This window comes from Beta vulgaris, chromosome 5 (assembly GCF_026745355.1).
Source record: "Beta vulgaris subsp. vulgaris cultivar EL10 chromosome 5, EL10.2, whole genome shotgun sequence".
Lineage (NCBI taxonomy): Eukaryota > Viridiplantae > Streptophyta > Magnoliopsida > Caryophyllales > Amaranthaceae > Beta > Beta vulgaris.
Genome location: NC_079206.1, coordinates 43,788,334 through 43,811,372, shown reverse-complemented (window position 1 = coordinate 43,811,372; position 23,039 = coordinate 43,788,334). Strand labels below are relative to the sequence as shown.

General features: G+C 35.9%; 1 protein-coding gene across 3 annotated transcripts; it reads right to left on the bottom strand.

The window, feature by feature from the left end:
• Positions 1-266: 266 nt before the first annotated feature.
• On the bottom strand, positions 267-19,284 carry LOC104893563 (carbon catabolite repressor protein 4 homolog 5). Of its 3 annotated transcripts, none has more exons than XM_057395123.1 (14): positions 18,919-19,280; positions 16,407-16,574; positions 15,823-15,884; positions 15,680-15,732; positions 14,196-14,277; positions 10,750-10,796; positions 9,531-9,597; positions 9,312-9,404; positions 9,203-9,235; positions 9,025-9,113; positions 4,585-4,702; positions 4,385-4,470; positions 4,224-4,308; positions 267-879 (listed from the first exon to the last, which is right to left on the bottom strand). In XM_057395123.1, exons 1-14 carry the CDS (start codon positions 19,253-19,255, stop codon positions 811-813), a joined length of 1,389 nt encoding a protein of 462 aa, XP_057251106.1. In that variant the 5' UTR covers positions 19,256-19,280; the 3' UTR covers positions 267-810. The 3 variants fall into 3 exon arrangements, with proteins under 3 accessions (XP_057251106.1, XP_057251108.1, XP_057251107.1); XM_057395125.1 differs by lacking the exon at positions 18,919-19,280 and adding an exon at positions 17,555-18,859; XM_057395124.1 differs by lacking the exon at positions 9,203-9,235 and having other exon boundaries at positions 18,919-19,284.
• Positions 19,285-23,039: the final 3,755 nt, after the last annotated feature.

Here is a 23,039-nt window from a genome sequence, read left to right as displayed (position 1 = left end):
GAATCGTACATATCTAATCTAAGAAAATATAATCTGTAAGCCTGTAAGTTTCACGATGGTGTGCCAATGAAAAGGACTGGAGAATAGTGTAAATATAGTCCAAAAGAAACACTTTCCACAAACTCTGCATTGTATCCTTTATGATATATTAACCATACTGTTATTTCCTTCACTAGAAATATGCTTAATGTGATGCTCATGTAGCACAATTGCTTATGTCACAAGGGGCGCTACTTCATATGTTAAAGGTGCCAGCAGCTACGCGATTATCAGAATGATCTCAAAGTAGATACTAACGGGAACTGAATTACTATTGGTACTGGAACCATCGAATTTACTGAACTAGGGTTATGTCAGTGACTGTATTTATAATTACATTCTAAGTTGTCCAATTCCTTCAGGAACAATTCGGTAAAAAGAGAGAGAATGAAGAAAATTAACATATAATTGATCAGTGAGATCTGCTTCAGGATGCAACTCTTGAAGTTCCTGATTTGCCTCTGTTGTGTGACCTGCCTTGCTATGCCATCGAATCATTGCTGCCTTGCTCACCCTCATAATTTGTTAGCCCTTTGATTTCATCAATCCTGTCCATTTCATCGGTTTCCCACAATTGAGCTCCGGTACCTGACATACTTGAAGAGTGATTTAAAAACCAGTCCATATGGATCTGATAACCTTCACCAGTAGGGTATTTCATGGTGTGAACCAAAATGCACGTTGGATTTTGGGCAGATCTTTTCCTTATGGGAGCTATGATGCTTCAAATCCTATAGTTGCAACTCCTTTTGGGAAGTGTGATAGCAGCTGCTAAACCGGTGTTTTGAAATTGGCAACAGCAAATTCGCACACTAATGCTAGATGGTCGCTGCCCCAATTCTTCAACCAAAGCAACAAGTCAGCTTGGGAAATTTGTGCTTACAATATATAAAAGGCAAAGCATCACTCGTAATATGCTTCCTTCATTGCCATACATTCATATGAAAATTTATAAAAAAAATACAAAAAACAGCAATCTTGTTTTTACATGACTTGTAAATAAAAGTTCCGATGATCAACAGCAAACTCATTTTAACTTTTGCCTTTTGTATTCTATTTCTAGCAGTGACAAACCAATGTAAATGACAGGGACCCATTGAAAGAGAACCACAAAACTATAAGCACTTTTATGATCCACCATCAGTAGAGATGCATTTCACTGTTTTTCCACAATCCTTTCTAATATACCTCAAATACACCGAAATAACAACGTTGTCCATATTCTGATCTATCCTACAGTTTAATGGCTTAATGATTCAAACACTTGCCAACCATCTAAGATCTATACTACGTAGTTGATAGGATCTTAATTCTTTGGTCAATTCTCCATTATATTTCCTATTTTAGCAATCATAACAATCCCACTTCATAACTTGTACAGATCATTTTACATACTCCCTCTGCTTTTATTTATTTGCTACATTTTCCAAAAAGGGTTGCTTTTTTTTATTTGCTACATTTCCTTATTAGGAGACTTGTCCCACCAAAAAGTAATAGTATTATATTTGTTTCTCCTCTTCTTCCACCAAAAAGTACTACTCTTTTCCCTTTTCCTATCCTATTTAATGTTAAAGAGGTCAAAAAGAACACCAAAAAATAATGAAAGGGACATTTCCTAAATTCTTGTGTAAACAAGAATGTAGCAAATAAATAAAAGCAGAGGGAGTACTACATTATATTTGACACCCTAATATAAATTATATGCTTTACAGCAATAACTAAATAGGGTATGTAACCTACATGTCTTTCCATTATAAGAAACCATAAAAGCCAATCCAAGCATCCCTAGCTGCTAGTAGTCATAGCTTTGAGGCCAGTGAGTTACAAAGTCAACTATGTGTTCCACACTGCAGCCTCAAGCTCGTAATCCATACCCCTTCTCCATAATCTCCAATACCAGGAGTACTGGGCACAAAGAGACTGAGGATGCAGCTGGATTATCGACAATCAATTGATAGGCGGCTGCACATCATCAAGCTCAAGAAGATCATCCACCGATACCCCTTCTCTAACACCAGCAATTTTGGAAATAGATAGACCAAAGAGGCAACTGGATTTATTTAGAAATATTTAATTGGTAAGTGACCATTTAGCAAATGGAAAAGCAAGAGCCATAGTTTGACAAAAGCTGTTGATGTTGGCTTTGGTTCATTTCTAGTTGACTTTATGTTCAAGTCATATTCAGTCAATATCGCATGTAAGATGCCGAGCTCACAACCATGTGAAAAATGATCAGCAAAATAAGTAGGCTACAAGATTGGAGTTGCAGGCTTGCAGCTATTCTTCTGCAGGATCAGTTTATCTAATAGGCAAACTTCATCCAGTGACATATTTGATTTACTGCCATGGCTTAAATTTGATGCAAACAAACAATGTGGCATCAACTAAAATCTATTGCTCCATCCATTGGTAAATTAAATTTTGCTAGGTGTTAAAGATTGAGAATACTTCTTAGCGTCATCCCCCCTAAAAAAGAAAAGAATACTTCTTAGAGCAGGTAGCGACTGCCTAGCATCAGAATGTGCAAGGCCATACTTTGAAGCCGGATTTTTGAATTGAAGCTTTCAAAGAAGACTCATTCTGCTTCTTCTGATAAGATTGAGGCAACAGAGTTGCCCTATTAGAGGTACACTTGTACGAAAAACTGCTGAAAATTTTGTGTAATAGATTTCTTTTCTGGGAAGGCTATTACTAATAATATCATTAGACCCAGGGGTTCGAATGGAATTACTCGATAAGGCGTGTTTCACCTACGTGAATGTCAAAAGTACATAAGTTAAAATGCATATTTCCAGAAAAGGTGACGGCAAATTTAGGGTTCTCCAATTAGTAATTTGATTCATATATACTGAGTTTTGGAATGCATATCATATGAACCCTCGGTTTCACTAAAATAGTTTCCTTGTGATTTATTTGTAAGGAAAATATAGTCATGTGAGATTTGTTTAATTTGTCTTAATGTAGATATAATTCCTACATATACATAATTAAAGATATTAATGCTCAAAGTTTTACATTGTAGTGAAGACTCAAATGGTAACTTGTTTAGTGAAACAGAGGGTTTATATATAAAAATGAAACAGAGGGATCAGTACGACCTGGATAGGCGTCTAACACCATCCCCCCCATTTAGTACCAATTGTTTTTGCATTTGGTACCAGAAAGAAAAAAACTTTAAAAAGAAGCCAATTGGTATCCAAACCTCCTTTAACAGGTACTAAAAATGGTACTACTATCATTTGATTATGAGTTTTATATAATTTTATTTTATTGGCACCAAATGCAAGAGCAGTTGGTTTCAAGAACCTGAACTTTTTCGTTTTTATTTTCCAATCTTGGTCAACTAAACCGATGGTTTTCATGGTTGTCTTATTTTTTGTTAATATTATTGCTGGATGTTGCTGCTTTTGAAATGGACACTTTTTCTATCCTAAGGCATAACTGTAATTAAGGTGCAGGTTTATCTCCTTTACATCCTTTACTCTCTCGGTTCAACTACATGTCATGGATGGCAGTCATGGCACTATTAGTGAATTAGTGATGTTTCTAGTGTAGTTCTAATTTTGTGTTCATGTTTTCTTTTGGTTGCTGGATGTTGCTGCAAAATGATTGACACTTTTTCTATCCTCAGTCTCAACGGTAATTAAGGTGCAGGTTTATACCGTTTACATCTTTACTCTCTTGGTCTACATGTCATGAATGGCAGTCATGGCAATAGTAGTGAACTGGTGATGTTTTTAGCATGGCAGTCGGTTTGATTATTTGAAAAGGTAAAATAAAAAGTTAAAAACTGAATATCATCGCCCATTATTCCAATGACTTGACCCGGAAAACCGGGTACTGTATTGGGCCAAACTTTTGTTTACACGCAAAAACAGGTGCCTGCATGACCAGGTACCCGGTTATTCATAATCCTATTAGACGCCAAATCGACGTCTAACAGATTGTCGCTGCAAGTATCTCAGATTAGACACCAAATCGACCATGTGCCTTTTTTTATGCATATAATATTTTATGAGGAACAAATACCAAACTACTGACAGTACCTACAGACAACAATCTCCTAAAAGCAGGCACTAGCAATGTAATTGAATAACTATGAAAACAAAAATGTAAGAAGAATAGTACCATATTGTTCAATGATAAAGAAATGCAACTATTAAAGATTGTAAAAATAGTTATACCTTACTGGGAAGACCTCCAATATTTTCTAACGCATTCCTAGGTAATGTCTCAAGGACTCTAACAGGAATAAGATGTTCACTGTGCCTGCAGCAAGCAACATATGATTATAGCAGCATTCAGATCCAAAATGAATTGCTTTACAAAATCAAGGTTCCATTACCATATGTAATCCACAGTTCCAAGGAATTTGGAATGGCATGATGTCGCCCAGGGCTCTCCTACATCATCTCTTGTTACAATATTCCCCTAGTCAAAACCAATCACCAACATCAGCCAATAAAATAAAATCCCAATTTTATGTCATCCAAACAACAGGCCCTAGCAATGTAAAGGATGTTTGGGGAACCAAGATCGTCTTACAGGAACTCCCAGATATGCACTGTGGAGCTTTAGACTGTGTTGCAGACAAGTGACTTTCTCACTCCCAGCAGCAAGCTTCAGTTCTTCATCATTCCATCCATATTGCAATCGCTTTTGTCTGCCATATGAAGAGAATTATAGTGGATCAGAAGCAGAGGCAATATTCAATTATAAAAGAGAGAGCATACTTCTAGTAGTAGCATTCGTCAGTAAATTCACTTTGACAATGATCTAAATCACTCTTAACCTTCCAGATAAAAGGTCTTATTGGCCCATGCTGTCCACATGTTGATTTTTTATTATTAAGAAAAGCATTAGTACAAAGTACTTTAATATCAAAAACATGCATTCTATATTGGTGCATATAGCACCAACAGGTTGGAGGTTATGGATTTAAGGAGGTAATAACAATGGAAGTGGTCATGTGATACATAGCTAGAAGAATAGCAAAGCCAGCCACCACTTGGAATTGCAAGACCTCTATAGGTAAAATAACAACCAAGAAATAAGATAAAATCCTGCGAAAATCACCAACCAACATAAAGACAGACCCCCAACAAGGTGTAAAGATCAGGTATTCAGGTCTCAACACAAGCTTAACGGAAATACAGGCAGATGAAGGGGGAGGTATCCAAAGTTTACGCCATGGTGTCAAAACAAGGCCGCATCGTATCGTATCGCCCGTGTCATAAAGGTTTTCAAATCTACCGAACCGATATTACCTGCATCGTAAAGGTGTAGAAAAAAACCGCATTTTAGGCGGGTTTTAGGATATTTCATGCATTAGCCGATATACAGCAGTACGACAACCGCATCATCCCCGTTCCCGCATCACCGTGACCGTTACCGCGACCGTGACCGAAACTGTATTTTCGAACTATGGTTTACGCTACCTTAAAAAGGCTTAAGCCAAACATAATCAGTCTAAGAAGTCCAAAAGAAGATAGGAGACTGAATGAATATATAACTCCTAAAATCAGTAGTAGCATTCAGCCAAGGAGTCTCCTTTGGATCCAAAAGAAGAAAGTAATAATGCAACAAATCATGAAAAATCCTAATAACTTCCTAATCAAACACCATGACAACCGAGCAAAAGTACAAGCAGACTAGTGAACTCCTTCGACAAACAAGATTTCAGTTTTCCAAGGAGTCAAAGTAGTTTGCATCCTTTTTCAAAATCCTCAAATCCCCTTCAGGATCCTCAAAATGGGAACAAGAGGATGCACAAAAAATAATTGCAGCCATAAACCAGGTTCCTGATCTGGACAGTAAAAGGATTTTAAACAGTCATTTATACCATCTTCACGCATGTAAAGCACTTCCTCTTCCATGAATAAATTTACTTGGCCACAACGTAGACACACTAATAATGTTCCAGTCACAAACCAGGTGTCCAATATGGAAAGAAACCGAGAGTCAAACTCAACCTGTGACCCTGTTTCACTCAAATCTAAATTACTGCACTTCTACAGAGTCAAAGTAGTTTGCAAGATTTTTAGATGATCTTCTATGTTTTTCCATGCCCTGCTCTTTTATCAAACTCCACTTTCAATCCACTACCCCCTTGTAGTTTCTGGATTGCACAAGTGTATAGAAGCACAAATAATTTCTCCTCCTTAAAACAAATCAAAAACCAGCAGCTAAAATTCGAGACTTTCTATCCATCATACAGGAAATAACTGTTATAAATTCTGTGCCTTGGGTCCTATTTTCCATCAGCCTCAATCCAAAACTCCTTTTTGATGGCAAAATCAATACAACCTGGGAGCCTTCAAAAAATAGGTATGGAGATTTGGAACATCCCAACATTACCTATGACCGTCTCATGATCTCACAGCATCTGAATCACTCTGTTTCAAAGATTGGTTATTAATTTCATTTGATATCTTCTTCTAAGGAATGATGAGGATAACAAGGGCTCTCCTTTCGTAGGGATATACTTTTGCGTATCAATCTCTCTTTTCTTGCCTCCCTTCGTAGTAGAGCTTTGCTTTACTAAATATATTTAGTAGTGACTATCCGGCAATCAGATTGGTAATGTCCAGGACCCTTAGAGCATCTACAATGGATTGGTTTTAGGTTGGTCTAGCAAATAGTAAAACTAGCTTTACTTAGTTTTGTTATGGGGGCACTTGGCCCATTAGATTGGTTGGTCTTGATTTCCAGGCCATATGTACCTAGGATGGAGTGCCCAAAAGAAATGGGGAAGAGACGCGTGGCAAAGAAACTAGCAAGACAAAGTTCCTGAGCCTTGTGAAACGCAGTGTTTATAAGGAAAAAATAAAAATAAACACGGGAGGCTAGGTGAAACGCTGCTCAGCAGCACGCTGGGCCCAATTCACTGTGCTTGCTGTCAGTGGCCCTGACACGTGTCAGAGGCCCACTGAGCAGCAAGTTGGAGCGCTCCACGTGGTTTCTTGCTGCAGCAGTGCAACACTCTTCCTTTCCTCCCTATGGTTATATTTATACTGTTAATAAATTTTGTAACGTTAATAAAAAAAAAAATCAGCTTATTATTTTAAAAAAAAAATTACAATAACGGCTATAAAATATTTTTATCTATAAATTGAGTCCAAATTTCATATATTTTACCAAACTTCTTCTCAACCAATTTTTTTCTAATTACTCTCCTACCTAATACTCCCTCCGTTTCCTAAAGATCTTCCCACTTACTGTTCCTACAGATACCAAGGAAAATCAAGTTGTGTGGGGCATGGTGTGAGAAAAGTAGGAGAGAGAAAGGGGTTAAGATAAATAAACAAATAAAAAAGGGTTAAAGTAGGAGAGAGAAAGGAAGTAAAATTGAATTAATAATGTAATGGTGGACCATATGATAGTGACATGAGAGGGTAAATAGGGAAATTTGTTTTGCCAAATAAGGAATAAAGCAAAAGAGGGAAGATCTTTTGGAAACACCCTTAAACGGAAAGAGGGAAGATCTTTAGGAAACGGAGGGAATATTACTTATACTAAGCCAATATTATAGATTCAAATAATCCTAATTACTCCAAAACTAATCCAACCCACCCACAAAATTCCCAAAATAATTTCCAAATCGATCCAAGTGTACTACAAGATTCGGAATTGCAAAGAATGTTCATGTATTTGTGTGTTTTAAATTATCTATCTTTATGTATAAATCTATCATGTATTTGTATGTTTTAAATTATCTATCTTATGTAATGTGTTCGTTTTTTTAATTTATAATGTCAAGTTAACGTAATTTAATTTAAAGTAAGCTGATTAGCTAATTTAATTTAACGTAAGCTAATTAGCTAATTAGCTTGTAACGTAATTTAATTTGTCGTAATTAATTTAACGTAATCTAATTAGCTTTTATTAATTTAAATCATCTATTTCATATAAAAATAAACATTGAAGAAGAGAGAGAATATTGTGGGTTTGGTAAAAGTAGGAAAGAGAAATAGAAAAACCAAGTAAGACCCAGCAAACCATTGTGAGAAAAAAAAATGAGTGGGTAGGAGTTTTAGTGGGATGTGAGGTGTAAGGAGGAAAGGAGAGAGAAAGAAAAAAAAAAAAACTAAAAGACCAACCAAGACCAACCAAGCCATTGGTGATTCTCTAAGAATTGAAACAATTAATCTACGAAGTTTTAGGTTTCATGGTAGCCTGCTCAAGGCCCGTTCTCTTCCGGTGTCTCCATTATTCGGTTAGCCATACACTTTACATGTTTCTCATATTGGTTTCTCCTTATTGACTATTTCAATTTTATCCCTCACATGGTAGAATTTAACCAAAAAAAAAAACAAAAAACAATCATTGATATCATTCTAAATGTTGATGACAAACAACCAAGGACAATCAAAATATTGTTTTACACATTACGAGTGAGTCTCACAATCTTAACTTGGTGATCAATCATAAAGTAATGAATCACTAATAATCAAAACCTAAAAGACCAGTAGACAACAGACATAACATATAACATATAATATTGTCTTATTAGCCTAAACATAAAAATATGTCCAAACAATCATCCCTATGATTGATCTCGCCGGCATATCCCTGATAATTTTTTCATATTTCAACAAACATCTTCACCTTGTACGTCTACTGCTGTGCAACGAATCAAGCTTGCAGATAGAGTTCATCACGAATGAAATCGTCGGTAAAAACAAGGCTGCCTGTATAGGAAGCATTCCTGACCTACCACTAGACTTATTGAGAGATGGAAACCGAGTCCAAGATGTTCTTGACAGGATTATTCTTTATTCTACTAGCCTGAGACCTTCAAATAAGGGCAGGTGTCAAACAAAAATTAGAAAAAAGGACATCTATTACCTAGGAGGTTATGTATTGGGAGTTTGGGATGAGGACAATCTTTATATGAAAGAGGTGTGGGGGGATGAGGAGAGAGAGTGGACAATCTTTAATGCAACATTCAAGTCCATCAACACCTCATGAAGACATTAGAAATACCTGAATGGCTGCTTAAATAGAGAATTGTGACGCAGTGGCGTCTCAATCTGACCACAAATTCTTTTTCTGTCATGTTGTAAGATATCCAACTGTAAAATACCAAAAGTCAACCCCTCTGTCAGGAAATTGCAAATAAGTACCAATTAAAAATAGTTAATCATGAAAGACTGTTGCTTACCTTTGCGGAGGATACATATTCATATAAAGCACTCTGGAAGCACAAAGGCTCTATTAGACAACGAGTTGTGAAACTCAACCAACTTTTGAAACTGAAATAGCAGTACTACCTGAGGAACACTGTTATAATCACCAGCAAGCACAACAGGGATTCCACCCCATTCCTCAGATAATCTGTGGGCCTTCTCCAGGAACAGACGTATCTAGAACATTTTATTAGAAGGGTATGTTAATGATGACTTTAGGACCGATAAAAACAAATCTTTTAGAAGTATACTTTTAAAGCCGGAAGCAACTATTTCACATAAACTACAAGCTTAAAAAAGTACCTGTCCTAGCTTGATATCTCCTCGATTTGGGTTGAAAAGAACATGTATATTTCCGACTACCAGACTCCTATATGTGGCCAAACAGTGAAACAATTCACTGGCAAACTCATTGAAAAAAGAAAAAGAAGTGTGTCTGTGTGACTACATGAAAGCAAATAGTCCTAAATACATTTTTCAGCCAGCCTTCCTCAGATTTCCCTTAAAAACAAGACTTGTAATTTTCATGGGAACTACAAATATTGTGGTGTTAGTTTGCTTAAGCAAAATATTATGTTAGATGAGACATGATTTTAGGTGAACAGCTGTCAGCAACAAAAGACTTTTTTTCCATAGATGTCATTACAATTGGCACGGGAAGGAAAAGTACTGAAGTGGCAAACTTTATCATCTCCCGAAGTAGGTTTTTCACAGCATCACAGGATTACAGGAGTGACAGACTTTTTTGGTGCATAGAAGGAAGAGAATAGCAGACTCCTGGGTTGACTTGCCTGACTAAGAGAGCATTATTTCCTGTGGCTTCCAAGAGTCAGTCTTATAGTTGGGAGAAAAAAAAATCAGTCTTAAAGTTGGGAGAAAAAGTGTGCTGGAGTATTTATCAAGGCTTCAAAATTTTCTTTCCAATAAATAACATGCTAACAACAGTACCCAGATCTTATAACGAGAATTCTGAAAGATAATGGAGAGAGTAATATATGCTCAACCTTACACTACAGGAGACACCATTTATTGCCAAAAGTATAGCTGCAGAGAATCGAAAATATCATTTGTGTTGAGTAGTAAATAGCATAAGCAAAAAACATATTATATTTCTAACCTCTCCCAAAATGTTCTTTTATGAGAAAAATATTATAATCATATATACTGTACATTAAAAGAACCTCCACTATTAAGAATTTCTAAATCAATATTTTCTTCCACACTGGTGAATCATTCTCACCCTACACACGATATCCATTGCCTCCCAATCTCAGGCGAAACAATCCAGAAAAGGACCCATCAAGGTGGGTAATGGTTTCTGCATAAAATATTTTCCCACTGAAGAGCAGAACGGATTTGTTTTCAGAGATCATGTTTTTGAAAAACTCCATAGGTCTAGTAAGCACAAACTTCAATCTTATTACAAAATCCCTTAGCTCACATCATTTCTACCATGGTACCACCTGCACTTAAACCCATAGAACTTCCGAGAGTCTACTTGATCAATACATACAAGACTTACGTTGACATTGACAATGCTGGATCAGAATTCAATTGATCATCGTTCATCTGTGACAAAAGATCAACAAACATACGGTCATCCTATCAATCGAGATATGAGTTCTTCTTCTTCCTTTCTGTAGAATCACCACGAGATAATGAAAATGCTGTCTGGCACAACAACTTTAAATTTGGAGCCACAACAGCATATGGAAGAATGCAAAAAATTAAAGACCTAGAATGGCTGTTGAGCAAAGACTACCCCCACCTCCCTCCCCCCACCTTCTCTCCCATTCGAGGCACACGATATGTATTGGAAGGGGGAGGAGGGAGAATAACAACAGCTTACTTGTGTCCTTTACTCAAGTCTTTCACTACATACAAGTGACCCATAAGCTTCTGAAATCTAAACTCTGCCACCAGCTGTCACTTTCAATTAGGAAAAAGGAGAAAATATGATTGAAGTCTAAAAACAATTCAAATATTTCAGATAAACACCCAAGAACACATCAAATAGAACAGATGAAGATTTTTGAATCTTGAACAGGAAACAAAGCATACTCTTCCCACTACTTCTTTTGCATCTGGGTCCAGGAACAGAACCCACATAGTTAAGTATTCAAAATTCCATCACTAGGCTTCAATATCATGTTCTTGGCACTTTAAACTCTAAATTGGTCCATTTTCAAAGCAATTTGACCAGTTGAACAATATTAAATAAATTCATGCTTCCAACTGCTATCCAGTGTTGGTCGCTCAACCAATACCGGCAGATGATCAGGCTTTACTACTTCTCAATCTAGCTGTTCTCATACAGCAGGCTGCTTATAGAGAAATAGTAATCAATAAATTGGCCAGTTGAGGCGGATAGATATTTTTTTTATAAATAATTATACTTAGAAGTATAGTTTTAATATCTTATGCTGTTATTTTGTAAGACAATGAGGTAGTCTAAACATTTGATAGAAGTCTGAGAATTCCCATAAAACTCAAATAATTCATATTTAATTGAATACCACAACTAAGAAAACCATAATTGTAAGGTTCGACTAATGCGCAAAGAACAAACTTCGAAATAAGAAACTTCCTAAAGTATCATCGAAGTAATATTTGGAAACTAAATAATATAATAAAAAATAATGTGTACTCTTACTAAGGATATCATAACTGGTAAAAGAAGAATGATGAAGAAGTATGTTCTCGCCTCCTCGGGGCTATAATTAACTACAAGAAGACTTCGGATTCAGACCTCTACAGTAGGGTCGTCACAGACACTCTTTAACATTCATAGTGATTAAGATTCTGATTCTCCAATGGAGCAGGACCAGTGTATGAGTAATTTTTCCAATTCGTAGTTCGCCCAATATGGGCCAAAAATATCCCAAAACCAACCATAATTCGCTTTTCAGTTCGCAATTCGCGAGGAGATTAGCAGATTATGTTACAGTGGGCAGGCATCAACTCTATTAATAGTGATGAGAATATGAGGTAAATTTTTGTTACTTGTATATTCATCATGATTTTGGTAATATATTACACTGGCTGACCGCTGATGTGGTAGCATATATGAAAAAAAAATTTGACTTTAAGAGGTTTGGAAGATGATCTCGTAGGCAATTTGGTGGCGCAATTGGAAAGATAGGAGCCAACAGATTTTTGAGGGCTTAGCTTCCTCTTGTGAAGCTTTCAAGTTCGACTTTTTGAGTATTTTGTATAGCTGGAGTCAAGTTTTGGTAATTGAGCATCAATCGACTTTCCTTATATTGTAGATAAATGCTCCAAGATAGCACGAGGGCTTGAGTTTTTTGTCATTAGCTCACCTTGTGTAAATGGGTGACATCCCCTAGGTGTCTTTCTAATCTAATTCTATATTACTTATAAAAAAATTAAAATAACAGTCAATAATGAATGTTGCTATGATTCCAAGAAAGTGAATATCACAATAAAACATCTGTCCAGAGAACAAAGTGGATATCCTTTATGGAATAGTCAATGGTTGTTATATTTTCGTTCAATTCTATGCCCAACCCCCACACCACCCCCCTGCCAATAATTTTAAAGCCTGCACTCGTAAGCAGGTGAACAGCATTCCAAATATCGAGTTATAAATCCTTTACACAATGGTTGTTATGTATTGGAACAGCCTTCATTCAATTCTATCTTCCCAGCCCCCACCCCCAACCCCGCCCCAAACCTAAGACCAACAAGAACATTCTTATCTCTAAGAAAACTATTCTGTCAAGATAAATGAAACTCAATTTTAATGGCTCATCTTCACAATCCTATGCCTGAAGCCTGAATGGAGCAGTTACTTGTAATGACAAAGGGAACTCAAGAGTCAATAATATCAGAAAATCTTCCTCACTCCATCTCGGGGAAAGAAAAAAACTTTGCCTTACTAATAGCAAAAGCAAGTGACCTAATATAATAGATATCAGTTCTTTACCAATGTAAACGATAGAAATCTATCTACTAAAGGTGGCAATTTGATTAGCTGTTAGCATATTGCAGAGCCAGTTGCAGTCTTGCATTGGCTTCTCCAATAATGCCAAATCGTCTCTATCGACCATATCGTTCACTTTCTTACTCTCTGTTCCCCAGTCCCCACTCTTGCATTTGCTCTGTCAGTCTCAAGCCAATTTACATGCTCCATTAATATACCTACTCCTCTTATGTAATCCTTGAAAAGTTATATAATTTCTTAATAAATGTGCCAAATTAAAATGTACACAAACCTATACGGCTATACCACGCATGGTTCATATTAGACATAGTCAAACCAAATAACAGAAAGCAAAGGTAGCTGTAGTCAGATGTCACAAATACGCAGCAGTTTGTAGTGAACTGATGCAAGGGGGAGAGGCATTTTAGGTTTGCTAGTAAAGAATAGCTTGAGAAGTAATGTAGGGAGTTAGTAGGGAAGAATCTCTATATAGAATAAATTGTGGAGAAGGAAAGTAAGGGAATTATTGTTGATAGTTATAGTTAGTTCTTGGGAGAGATTCAAGCCTCCAAAAGCTTGAAGTTATCACTTTATATTACTGTTTTCCAGAAATTGTTAATAAAAGTTCATCGTATTTTATTAATCAGTTTCATTTTAATTTTTGAAAGGGCTTAATCAGTTTCTTAAATTCAGTCCTAGGCTCCAAGTAATGTCAATTGTCAAGTCATAGCATACTTTTCCAAAAACAAGTTGCTTTATTTTTTATGGACAAGTTCCAAGCATAATCTACATATACATTTTTAATCTGAATCATCTTACTTTCATGAAAGAAAAAAGGTAATTTTTTCCAAAAAAGGAAAAAAAGAGGTAGAGGAACAACAAAAATGAAGTGATTTAAAATGTTCAATGAACTTGATTCAACATTCCCAATTACATATCATAAAGTCCCACTATTTGCAACAGTATTCAATGTTCATGTCTAAGAACCTAGAAAGCATACTGTGTATATAATAGGATCAATATACCTTGAGGACACAGAATTGTGCAACATTGTTACGCAGACCAAAGCTCTGGAATTCAATGTTTTCCTCATGCAGAAGTTTAAACCTTGACGCAAAACATGAAAAAAGCATCAGCGAAACATTAGATACAAGGTAAACCAAAGTAAGAGAAGGAAAATGAAACAGAAAGAATATATCATTCTAATAAACAAGATTCTCAGATAAATTAAAGCTGAAGCCTAAATAGCTCTTATCAGCGATGGGCTAATTGTCTAGTGTTACCACCTCTAATCTTTCTGCTACGTATTTGAGATAAAGAACAGAACTTTGAAGATGTGTAAGACCAGTTACCTAAAATGGCCTCCATGGAAATTTTATACTCTGCGACATAAAATATTATTAAAAGCGTACCTAATGAAAAAATAAACATCTCATGGAAATTCTTTCAAGCCATTGCTTCTCAGTCATTATTAAAGAAAACCTTTTTTCCAGTACCATTCAAAGATCTAAACCCCTTCTTCGGCATAAAGACAAAGATCTAACTTAGGATAAGGAAGTTTACAAAAGAAAGGAGGACAAAACAGACAAAGGGTCCTTTAAAGACAAGGTGGAAAAAGTACATGCTATAAACACTATAAATGAATCAAGGGAGTATCACTAAAAAAGCCGGACAAAACAAAAGAGATGCCAGGAGACAAACCACAATGGCAAGACCACACAAGAACTTGCAATTAGAGAAATGGCTCCAACATACCATAGGCATTTTTCTCCAACCAAAGCATCCAACAACAGACGGACAACATGCTACCCTCCAAAGGGTTGTAGAAAATGAAAGGGGTGTAAGTGATTACTGTGCGGATCATGATAGCTTTATATAGAGATATCCAAAAGCCAAAGTTGGGAATCATAACCCAAGGAAGTGAGGAACCAAGAAGGAGCAAAATGAAATAAGCAAAGTGGGTCAAAAGAATGAATAAGACTTTAAACAAACACCAAGAAGGGGAATTGATCGTAACAATTCCTTTTCTTGAAACCTCCCAACAAAACAGCACTTGACATGGTTTCTCAACAAAAAAATATTCCATCCTCCAAGTCTCCAACTATGAAGCCTACACAAGACTTTCCAATTCCTCAACACGTGATCATGAAAAGAACCTGTCATGTATTCCCTAAAGAACTCCATGTGAAGCAGAGGCTCTAAGCGTGACAACTTGGAGGGCAGAAGTGCAAGCATCTAGCATACAGGATAGATTTTTCCAGCCATAGTTCCATAATCCATTAGGAAGCAAACAAAAAAATTCCCACTCAGCTTCACATACTGGAAATAACCTCTATGAGGCAGAGAACCATCTGCTACAAGCCTATAACCATTTGGAAAATTTTACACAAAGGGTAGAAACAATAGTCACACTAGATGAAAACCTAAAAGAAAAAACCACCCATTTTAATGCCTACTAACATTTTTCCTTTTGATGATAATATGTGGACTGGAGATAGAAAATCATTACCGTTCATCTTTCCAAAAAATAGCACATCCATCCTGAGCATCACCCGTGCGCGCCTAAAGCAACAAAAGAATGTAAATTTAGTCAAAACGTTACTTTAAACTCTGAAAGGAACTAACGAAAAGTAACATAGAATCTTTTGATACCTTTAATACACCTTTGAATCCATCTTGTTGGAGGGCATCGTGTAAATCACTAAAACGATCAACTTCCTGCAGTCACATGTAAAGATTACAACATCAAGACATCCATATTTTGACAGGTCCAAATGAAGACCACCTGAAAAGAATACCAAAAGTTGACACAAGCTTCTTAAGAGCATAAATTTCTTAAAAAGAAATGGGGAAAAGTGAGCATATTAAGCATGCAAAACCAGAAGCTAAGGGCCCGTTCGTTATCGTTTTTTGTTTTCAGTTTTCGTTTTTTTTTTAAACTAAAAACTAAAAACTAAAAACTGGAAACTAGAAAAAGTGGTTTTCACTTTTCAGTTGTCAGTTTTCAAAATCATCATGTTCCCAATAAATTTAACTAATTTTTTATTCATTATAGGACATATATCATATGACTTTGAAAATCAAAAAACCAAAAAAAGAAAACCACAGTTTTACCGAACGGGCCCTAAGACATCTTCAAAAAACAGAAACCACAATTTCTTTATCCCACCATGAAACATATCCCCAAAAAGTAACAAAAAGCATATACTCAGAGAAGGAAACATGAAACACTGGACTTGCCTGAAAACATAAGATGCTAGGATCATACTGGGTTAACTCCTTGCATATAGCTGCTCTTCGGTGGTCCCATTCCATGTACTTGAACGGGACCTCAAGATACAAATGAGGATGCTTTGATGCATTTTCAACAGCTAAAATATTGTACGATACGAGGACAAGCTTATCTGTAAAAGATTTTCAAAAATCCAGTAAAAGATAATAAAACAGTTACCAGAGCCCAAAGTCCAACAAATGGCATCTCAATTCAGAATTCAAATCAAAATAGAACATCTGTATATACATTTACACGATATTAATTTTGAAGAAGAGCATAGCAGTATACACGTACAATGATGCAAGGGTAATACTCCTCTCACTTAGCCTATAAACTTTTGGAGTAAAGGAGACGTGTAAATGACAAGGGAGCATGATTTTTTTAATGTAGTCCCTCTTATTTCTAGAATCCACACCCCTTTGTAGTACTTTCTTAATATTGTACTCTATAACCAATCCAAAAAAAAAAGGGAGAGAAACCTAGAGTAAGTTCCCAGCAACAACTACCTATCAGACAGAAGAGCTCAGCTTGTCCACCCCGGAATTCTCTCTTTTTTTCATAATTATTGACTAATAATTGAAATTCATTAAAAAAAAAGTAAGATGTTTGGGGATAGAGTTTAATACTACATCCCATGGACCTTGGCATGATATTGTCGATTTAGAGTTAAATTTACATTCATACCTTTACTTAACATGGACATTGGCATGGGAGTTTGGGGACTGTAAGGTGGGATAGGGATAGGTGAATTGGTGATTGGCAATTTCATGAAACTATTGCAGGTTTCTTGTTTGGTTGGCGATGGTAAATTGGTAATCAATAGTGAATAACTAGCAGAATTACAAAAACATCTGCTAATACCCTCCTCCTTTCTATTTATGAATGGCATGTTTGTCATTTTACTCAAGTCTCAAATCCCTTCCTCTACGGGCTCCACCCCCTAGGTACCTGAGAGGTGGGAGTACAAGCTTTAAACTCTCATTCCCCTTCCCACCTTCTACTCCCAATCCCCATAAACAAACAAGGATTTTTGAGAAATTGAAATCAGAACGCCCAATCCCTCCTCCATTACCCACAAAACAAACACCCTAAAAAATTCAATTTTATTACCACCATCATTTGTAATCGCCTGCCAAGCGAGCTGTCATGGAAGATGCCTACTTGATGACTTCTTACTAACACCACAGCTCACTGAAGCTAAACGGAAACCTGCAGCAGAAATTTTCCCCTGTGCAACAGCATTACAGCCAGCAAATTTACCACTCCAGCACCTGTAAGGCTTCCCCAACTGACTATCTAAAATACACATTGAATCTGACACATACATCCAGCTGGGTCACAGTGCTTCCAGCACTATTGATGTATCTGATGCATGTCATATTCGACACAAAGATTGAGTAGAGACTAAAGGAGTAAAGGTGATATCACATGCATGGGAAAGATAACAGTAATTAAAAGTCCTCAAACCAGTTAGCTTCCAGAAATCTCCTGAAACACAATGCAAGCCAAAAAAGTTTTGGAATCCATCACTAGGCCCGTCCACACTACATCAAGCATTTTCAAGCTTCAAGAAATTTCGACGGACTTGACATACATGAATGCATAGATCATGAATAGAACTAGAGTTAGAATACCAAATAAGGCATATTGTGCACCTCGATTCTACAAACACCCTTTATTTCAGTACAAGTGCATCAAGAAGAGATATCTAATAGGTAGAAATTTCCACCGTCCAGGTGAACATGAGGTTCCACCTCTACTAAACACATCCACTATAGCATGCCTTCTAGATATTATCATAAATTTGTTCCCACAAGTGCCTACGTCCACAACATAGGACCCTAACATGCCTCCTTCTAGTTTTCATATATCTCTTAGGTATAGCTAGCCGTTATAATGTCTAATATGCTGAATTCAACAATGAATCTACGTTACATAATACATACACTCTCCAAATCACCATTCCAATTTCCACCTTAGGGTCGTGTCCAACCTGCGACACTTGGAAACTCCCCAAATCTCCAATTCCTAACAACACAAAAGGTTCCATCATAGTCTTCATAATAAACTCGTTGCAAACTAAGTACGTTAAAAAGCAAGAAACTCAGTCCCAAGGCCTATAAAACTCAAAATTGTTTTAGTGAAAGCCACTATGTTGGTCAATAAAACCTCCCTCTCAAGTCTCAGCCACATTACTGCTTCACTCTCCTCTAGAAATCACATAGCTTTCACTCTTCCATGTTCCGTCTCCCTCCTCTACATATAATCTAAAATTTTCACATATATTTTCTACTAATCATCAAAGTTCAAACCCACTATTTCTTCTCTGAATGATTTGATAAGTAAACAAACAGCAACAAATTAGAATATGTGTCAGAGAAAAAGAACATTAAACCCACCAAATTCATAGCACAAAACATTCTCATATGCACAACAAAAATCTAATAAATTTGCGATCATAACATTGTCACTACCTCGAAAAGCAGAGGAATCACAATCCGAGTAACTCCACTTGCGATAAAAATGACTACTATTGGAATCCCTTTTGGTTCTATGATTCGTATGCCTCTGATACGAAGTTGATTTAAACTGCTTGGAACTTGAAACATTGCATTGTTCTAGGGTTAGGGCTTTTTGCTCTTCTTCATAAACAATTTTGCGTTTTTTCTTAATTCGATGAGAGTGTTTAGAAATCTTGGAATAATGACTTTCCATGTCAAGCTTCAGCGCTGGTTGACTCGCGCAATGGACGTTATTCAGTTTTGTAGAGTGAAACAAAGTTAAGGGGCAAGGCCAACGCACCGCACTCATTCACTCAAATACTCAATGGCTCAATGCTGCTGTTTTATAAGATGGCACAAGTTTTCATGCCACCAAAGATACAGGAAAAGCAACACCAATACAACAATACTCTTAGAGCAACTTCAATGGTAAGCAAAATGTAATTTGGCTTAAAGTGTCACCTAGATTTATCTAGCTAATTATACTTTAAGCCAAAACACCTCTAATGGTTTAGCCAAACTCCATTTAGCTTGAGTAGGTCCTACAACACCTCCAATGAATTTTTTTTGCATGTGGGTCATCCTACCTTTTGCTTTCATTGAGCATTTGCAGCATTCCAAAGGTGTGCGTGTACATCACCTTACCATTTCCTGCCTTCAGCAAAAAATGTGATACTCACACTTGTTTTTTTCTCTCTCTACAATATCAACATGGCCCCACATCTTTTGATTGGGCAAATTAGCTAACTTCAGCCAAGTTGCTAAGCAAAAAAAAAAATTCAGCAACCTACTCCAATGGTTAAGCTAGTTACCCCATATTTTTTTTAATTGCTAAGAAGTCCTTCACCCCAACCATTGGAGTTGCTCTTATGAGTTATGACTTATCCTTAGCTTAAAAATATCTACCGCGCGTTTGTTTACAAGGATCAAAACAAGAGTTAGGATTTAGGGATGACAGTAGAATTGACAAGAGTTGTTACGATAAGGTATCAATTGGATCTAGAATAAATGGGTTGGTGTCGACCCCTTTTGACACCTTTATATGAATTGGTTAATATGAATTTTACTAGTTAACAAATGGATTGCGATAGTGTGTGTTTTTTTCATTATGGACTTGACATAGTTGTATCTATTTGATGTAAACATATTATAAATATTAGAAAAATTGGATTTTAATAATCCAACCTTTTAGTTGTCTTCTTAAAACAGTCCCACTTATGAGTTAATTTTTAATAATTTATCCTTTTGGTGGTATATTCTCATACAACGCGTCTTGCGTGTGGCCGACCACTTGCGTGTGGTCTTCTTAAAACAGTCCTACTTATGAGTTAATTTTTAATAATCCATCCTTTTGGTGGTATATTCTCATACAGTGTATCTTGCGTGTGGTCGGCCACAAGCAAAATTACAGGTGTGGCCGTGCGCGCGACACACTGTCATCTCGTCAGCTCATTTTTAAATGGTCATATCTCACTTGTTTCTCATCGGAATCGAGCTTTTGATCAGGCGTTGGGAAAGCTATTGAGCCAAATTTTCATCTCCAACTTGAATCTTCCCAAAATATTAAGTGTGCTGTGAGATATAACCTTTTGAAGTTGACCCTTATGCACAAACACTTATAAACAAATGGAGTTACTCTTATGAACAAATGGAGTTACCTTTATGACCAAATGGAGTTACTTGTATGAGTATTTACTTTTAACAATAAAAGTGTGTCACTCCTGTAGAGAAATTTGGTTACTCTTATGAGCAAATGTGGTTACTTTTTGTGAACCTTTTGGGTTACTCGTATTATTAAATGAGGTTATTCGTATGATTTATTGAAGTTACTTGTATAAATAAATGAGGTTACTAGTATGAATTAATTAGGTTACTCATAAGATTAAATGAGGTTACTCATAGATTAAATGACATTACTAGTATGAATTAATTGGGTTACTCATATGATAAAAAATGGGATTACTCATATAATATAATGGTGTTACTTTTGTAAATAATTGGGGTTACTTGATCAAATAGGGCCATCGTATGATTAAATAAGGTTAATATTGTGAATTAATGAGGTTACTCGTATGAAAAATTGAGGGTAATTTTGTGAACAAATGAGGTTAGTCGTTTGAATAAATGAGGTTACTAATCAGTTTACTTTTATGAATGAATGAGGTTACTCGTTTGAATAAATGCGGTTACTTTTGTCAACCTTTGAGGTTACTCGTATGATTAAATAAGGTTACTCTTACAAATAATTGTGGTTACTAGTATGATTAAGTGGGGTTACTAATATGATTAAGTGGGATTACTTATATGAATAAATGAAGTTTCTTTTATTATTAAATGGGATTACTCATAAGTTTAAACGATGTTACATAAGATTAGTTGTATGATTAAGCAGGGTTACTCTAAAATAAATAAACTAACAATTTCCCATTAATTCCCATAACAAAGTCCAACAAGTGCAGACTTGCGTGCAGTGAGTAGTGTAGCACAACATCTTACCAAACACAAAAAAAACCCCATTTTCTCTCTCCACTACATCGTCAATCACTCAACCCCCATTAATGTATTATAATTTAAAATTGTGGATGAAATCTATCCAAAACTAAAATCAATAAACATCAAATATCCATTAGGCGTGGAGACCAAAAAAAAATTAATCCATGTTGTGTTCATTGCGATCATAATGGTTCAGATACTAGTGATGCTTTAGTCGTGATGCTCAGTGGTGATCTCTTCCTTTTCTTTTGCATCATCTTCTCCTATAATGTTGAGTTTTATCCATCGAGTTGGATATACGCAGCTTGCAGGCAACTCGCACTGAGTTGAACTCGGGGTTAATTGAGAATATTGAAGGAAGTGATGGAAGGAAGAAAGAGAAAGTGTATCTTGTGGTGAAAATTCAGCAAAGAAGCTAAGATTAAGGAGAGAGAAATATTATAGGGAGATTGAAGGTTTGGCGGGTATAGTACTGTGTGAAAGAGGAGTTGCGATACATCCATACTCGGTATGGGGAGGTAGTTGCCCTTACCAGTGGTAAAATTTTATTTTCATCCATTTAATATAACTGAACCCTCATTTGATATGAATCCATTTCCAGAACTTTTGCCCACAGCGGCGCGTTTTGTTCCTCCTTCACCTCCTTCATCCTCATTCCTCAAATTTAACTGAGTGAAAATGTAATTCGGCGAAAATTAATTACGTTATATGATTTATAACAACGAACATTTAACATTTTCAGGTGAATTGGGCTTGAGAATTACGGTTTACACTGAAGGTATTTGAAGAAGAGGTGGGAATTTCAAAGGTTAGATCTGTTTAAATTTGAATCAATTTTGTCCTTGGAATAATGAATAAATTATAACTTTCCTCACTTGTTACAATAACAGCGAAGATAACCATAAATTGAAGTATTATAATACAATGAAAAATGATTTTATGCATTCAGAATAAAAATGTAGGCAAAAGTAATTAATTGGTATTTTTAGGTTTTTCTTGAAACTGATTTATTATGCATTGATTTTTTTGATTTGATGGGAAGTTTTTCTTTTTAATTTTTGGTTTAAAAAGATGGGTGATGAGGTTTGTTGGAGATTGTGAGAAGGAAGGAAAAAATGTCTGAATTGGTAGCACACACACTGGTCGTCATCGACAACGTTATGAAGATGGTTGTCGCCTTGTTGCTGGGTATCTTTCTCTCTCTTAACTCCTATTTTATTTTATTTTAGAAGTAAATTGTTTTTATGTTGGTGTGGGTGATTGAAAAAAGTGTTTTGATTTCCTTATTTTGTCAAGGATTGAGTGATAAAAATCAATCCTTTGATTATTTATAATTGCCCATATGCTTGATTTTATATTTGGGAAGTTGATGTTTATATGTTATATTGATTTGTTTATGGAACTAATGATGAATTACTCAAAATTTAGAGAGATTGTTTATTTTGATTAAAATGGGAATATATGAGGAAGGGGTCTTAATTTAATATAATTATTGTTGATGGAATTGGTCATGGTGTTTGGTTAGGAAGATGTGAATTAGCATGATCACATGCTTTGATATGGGGAAGTTGTTCATATTGATAAGCAATGGTTGCATTTGG

Bases quoted from the DNA above. Each gene is read 5' to 3' on its own strand.
- LOC104893563 (XM_057395123.1), bottom strand. From the start codon at position 19,255: ATGAGTGCGGTGCGTTGGCCTTGCCCCTTAACTTTGTTTCACTCTACA. The intron at 9,598-10,749 runs GTAAGTCTTGTA...GGCCACATATAG, and splicing joins CCAGCATTGTCAATGTCAAC to GAGTCTGGTAGTCGGAAATA. The intron at 880-4,223 runs GTATAACTATTT...CTTTGGTTGAAG, and splicing joins TTGGAGGTCTTCCCAGTAAG to AATTGGGGCAGCGACCATCT.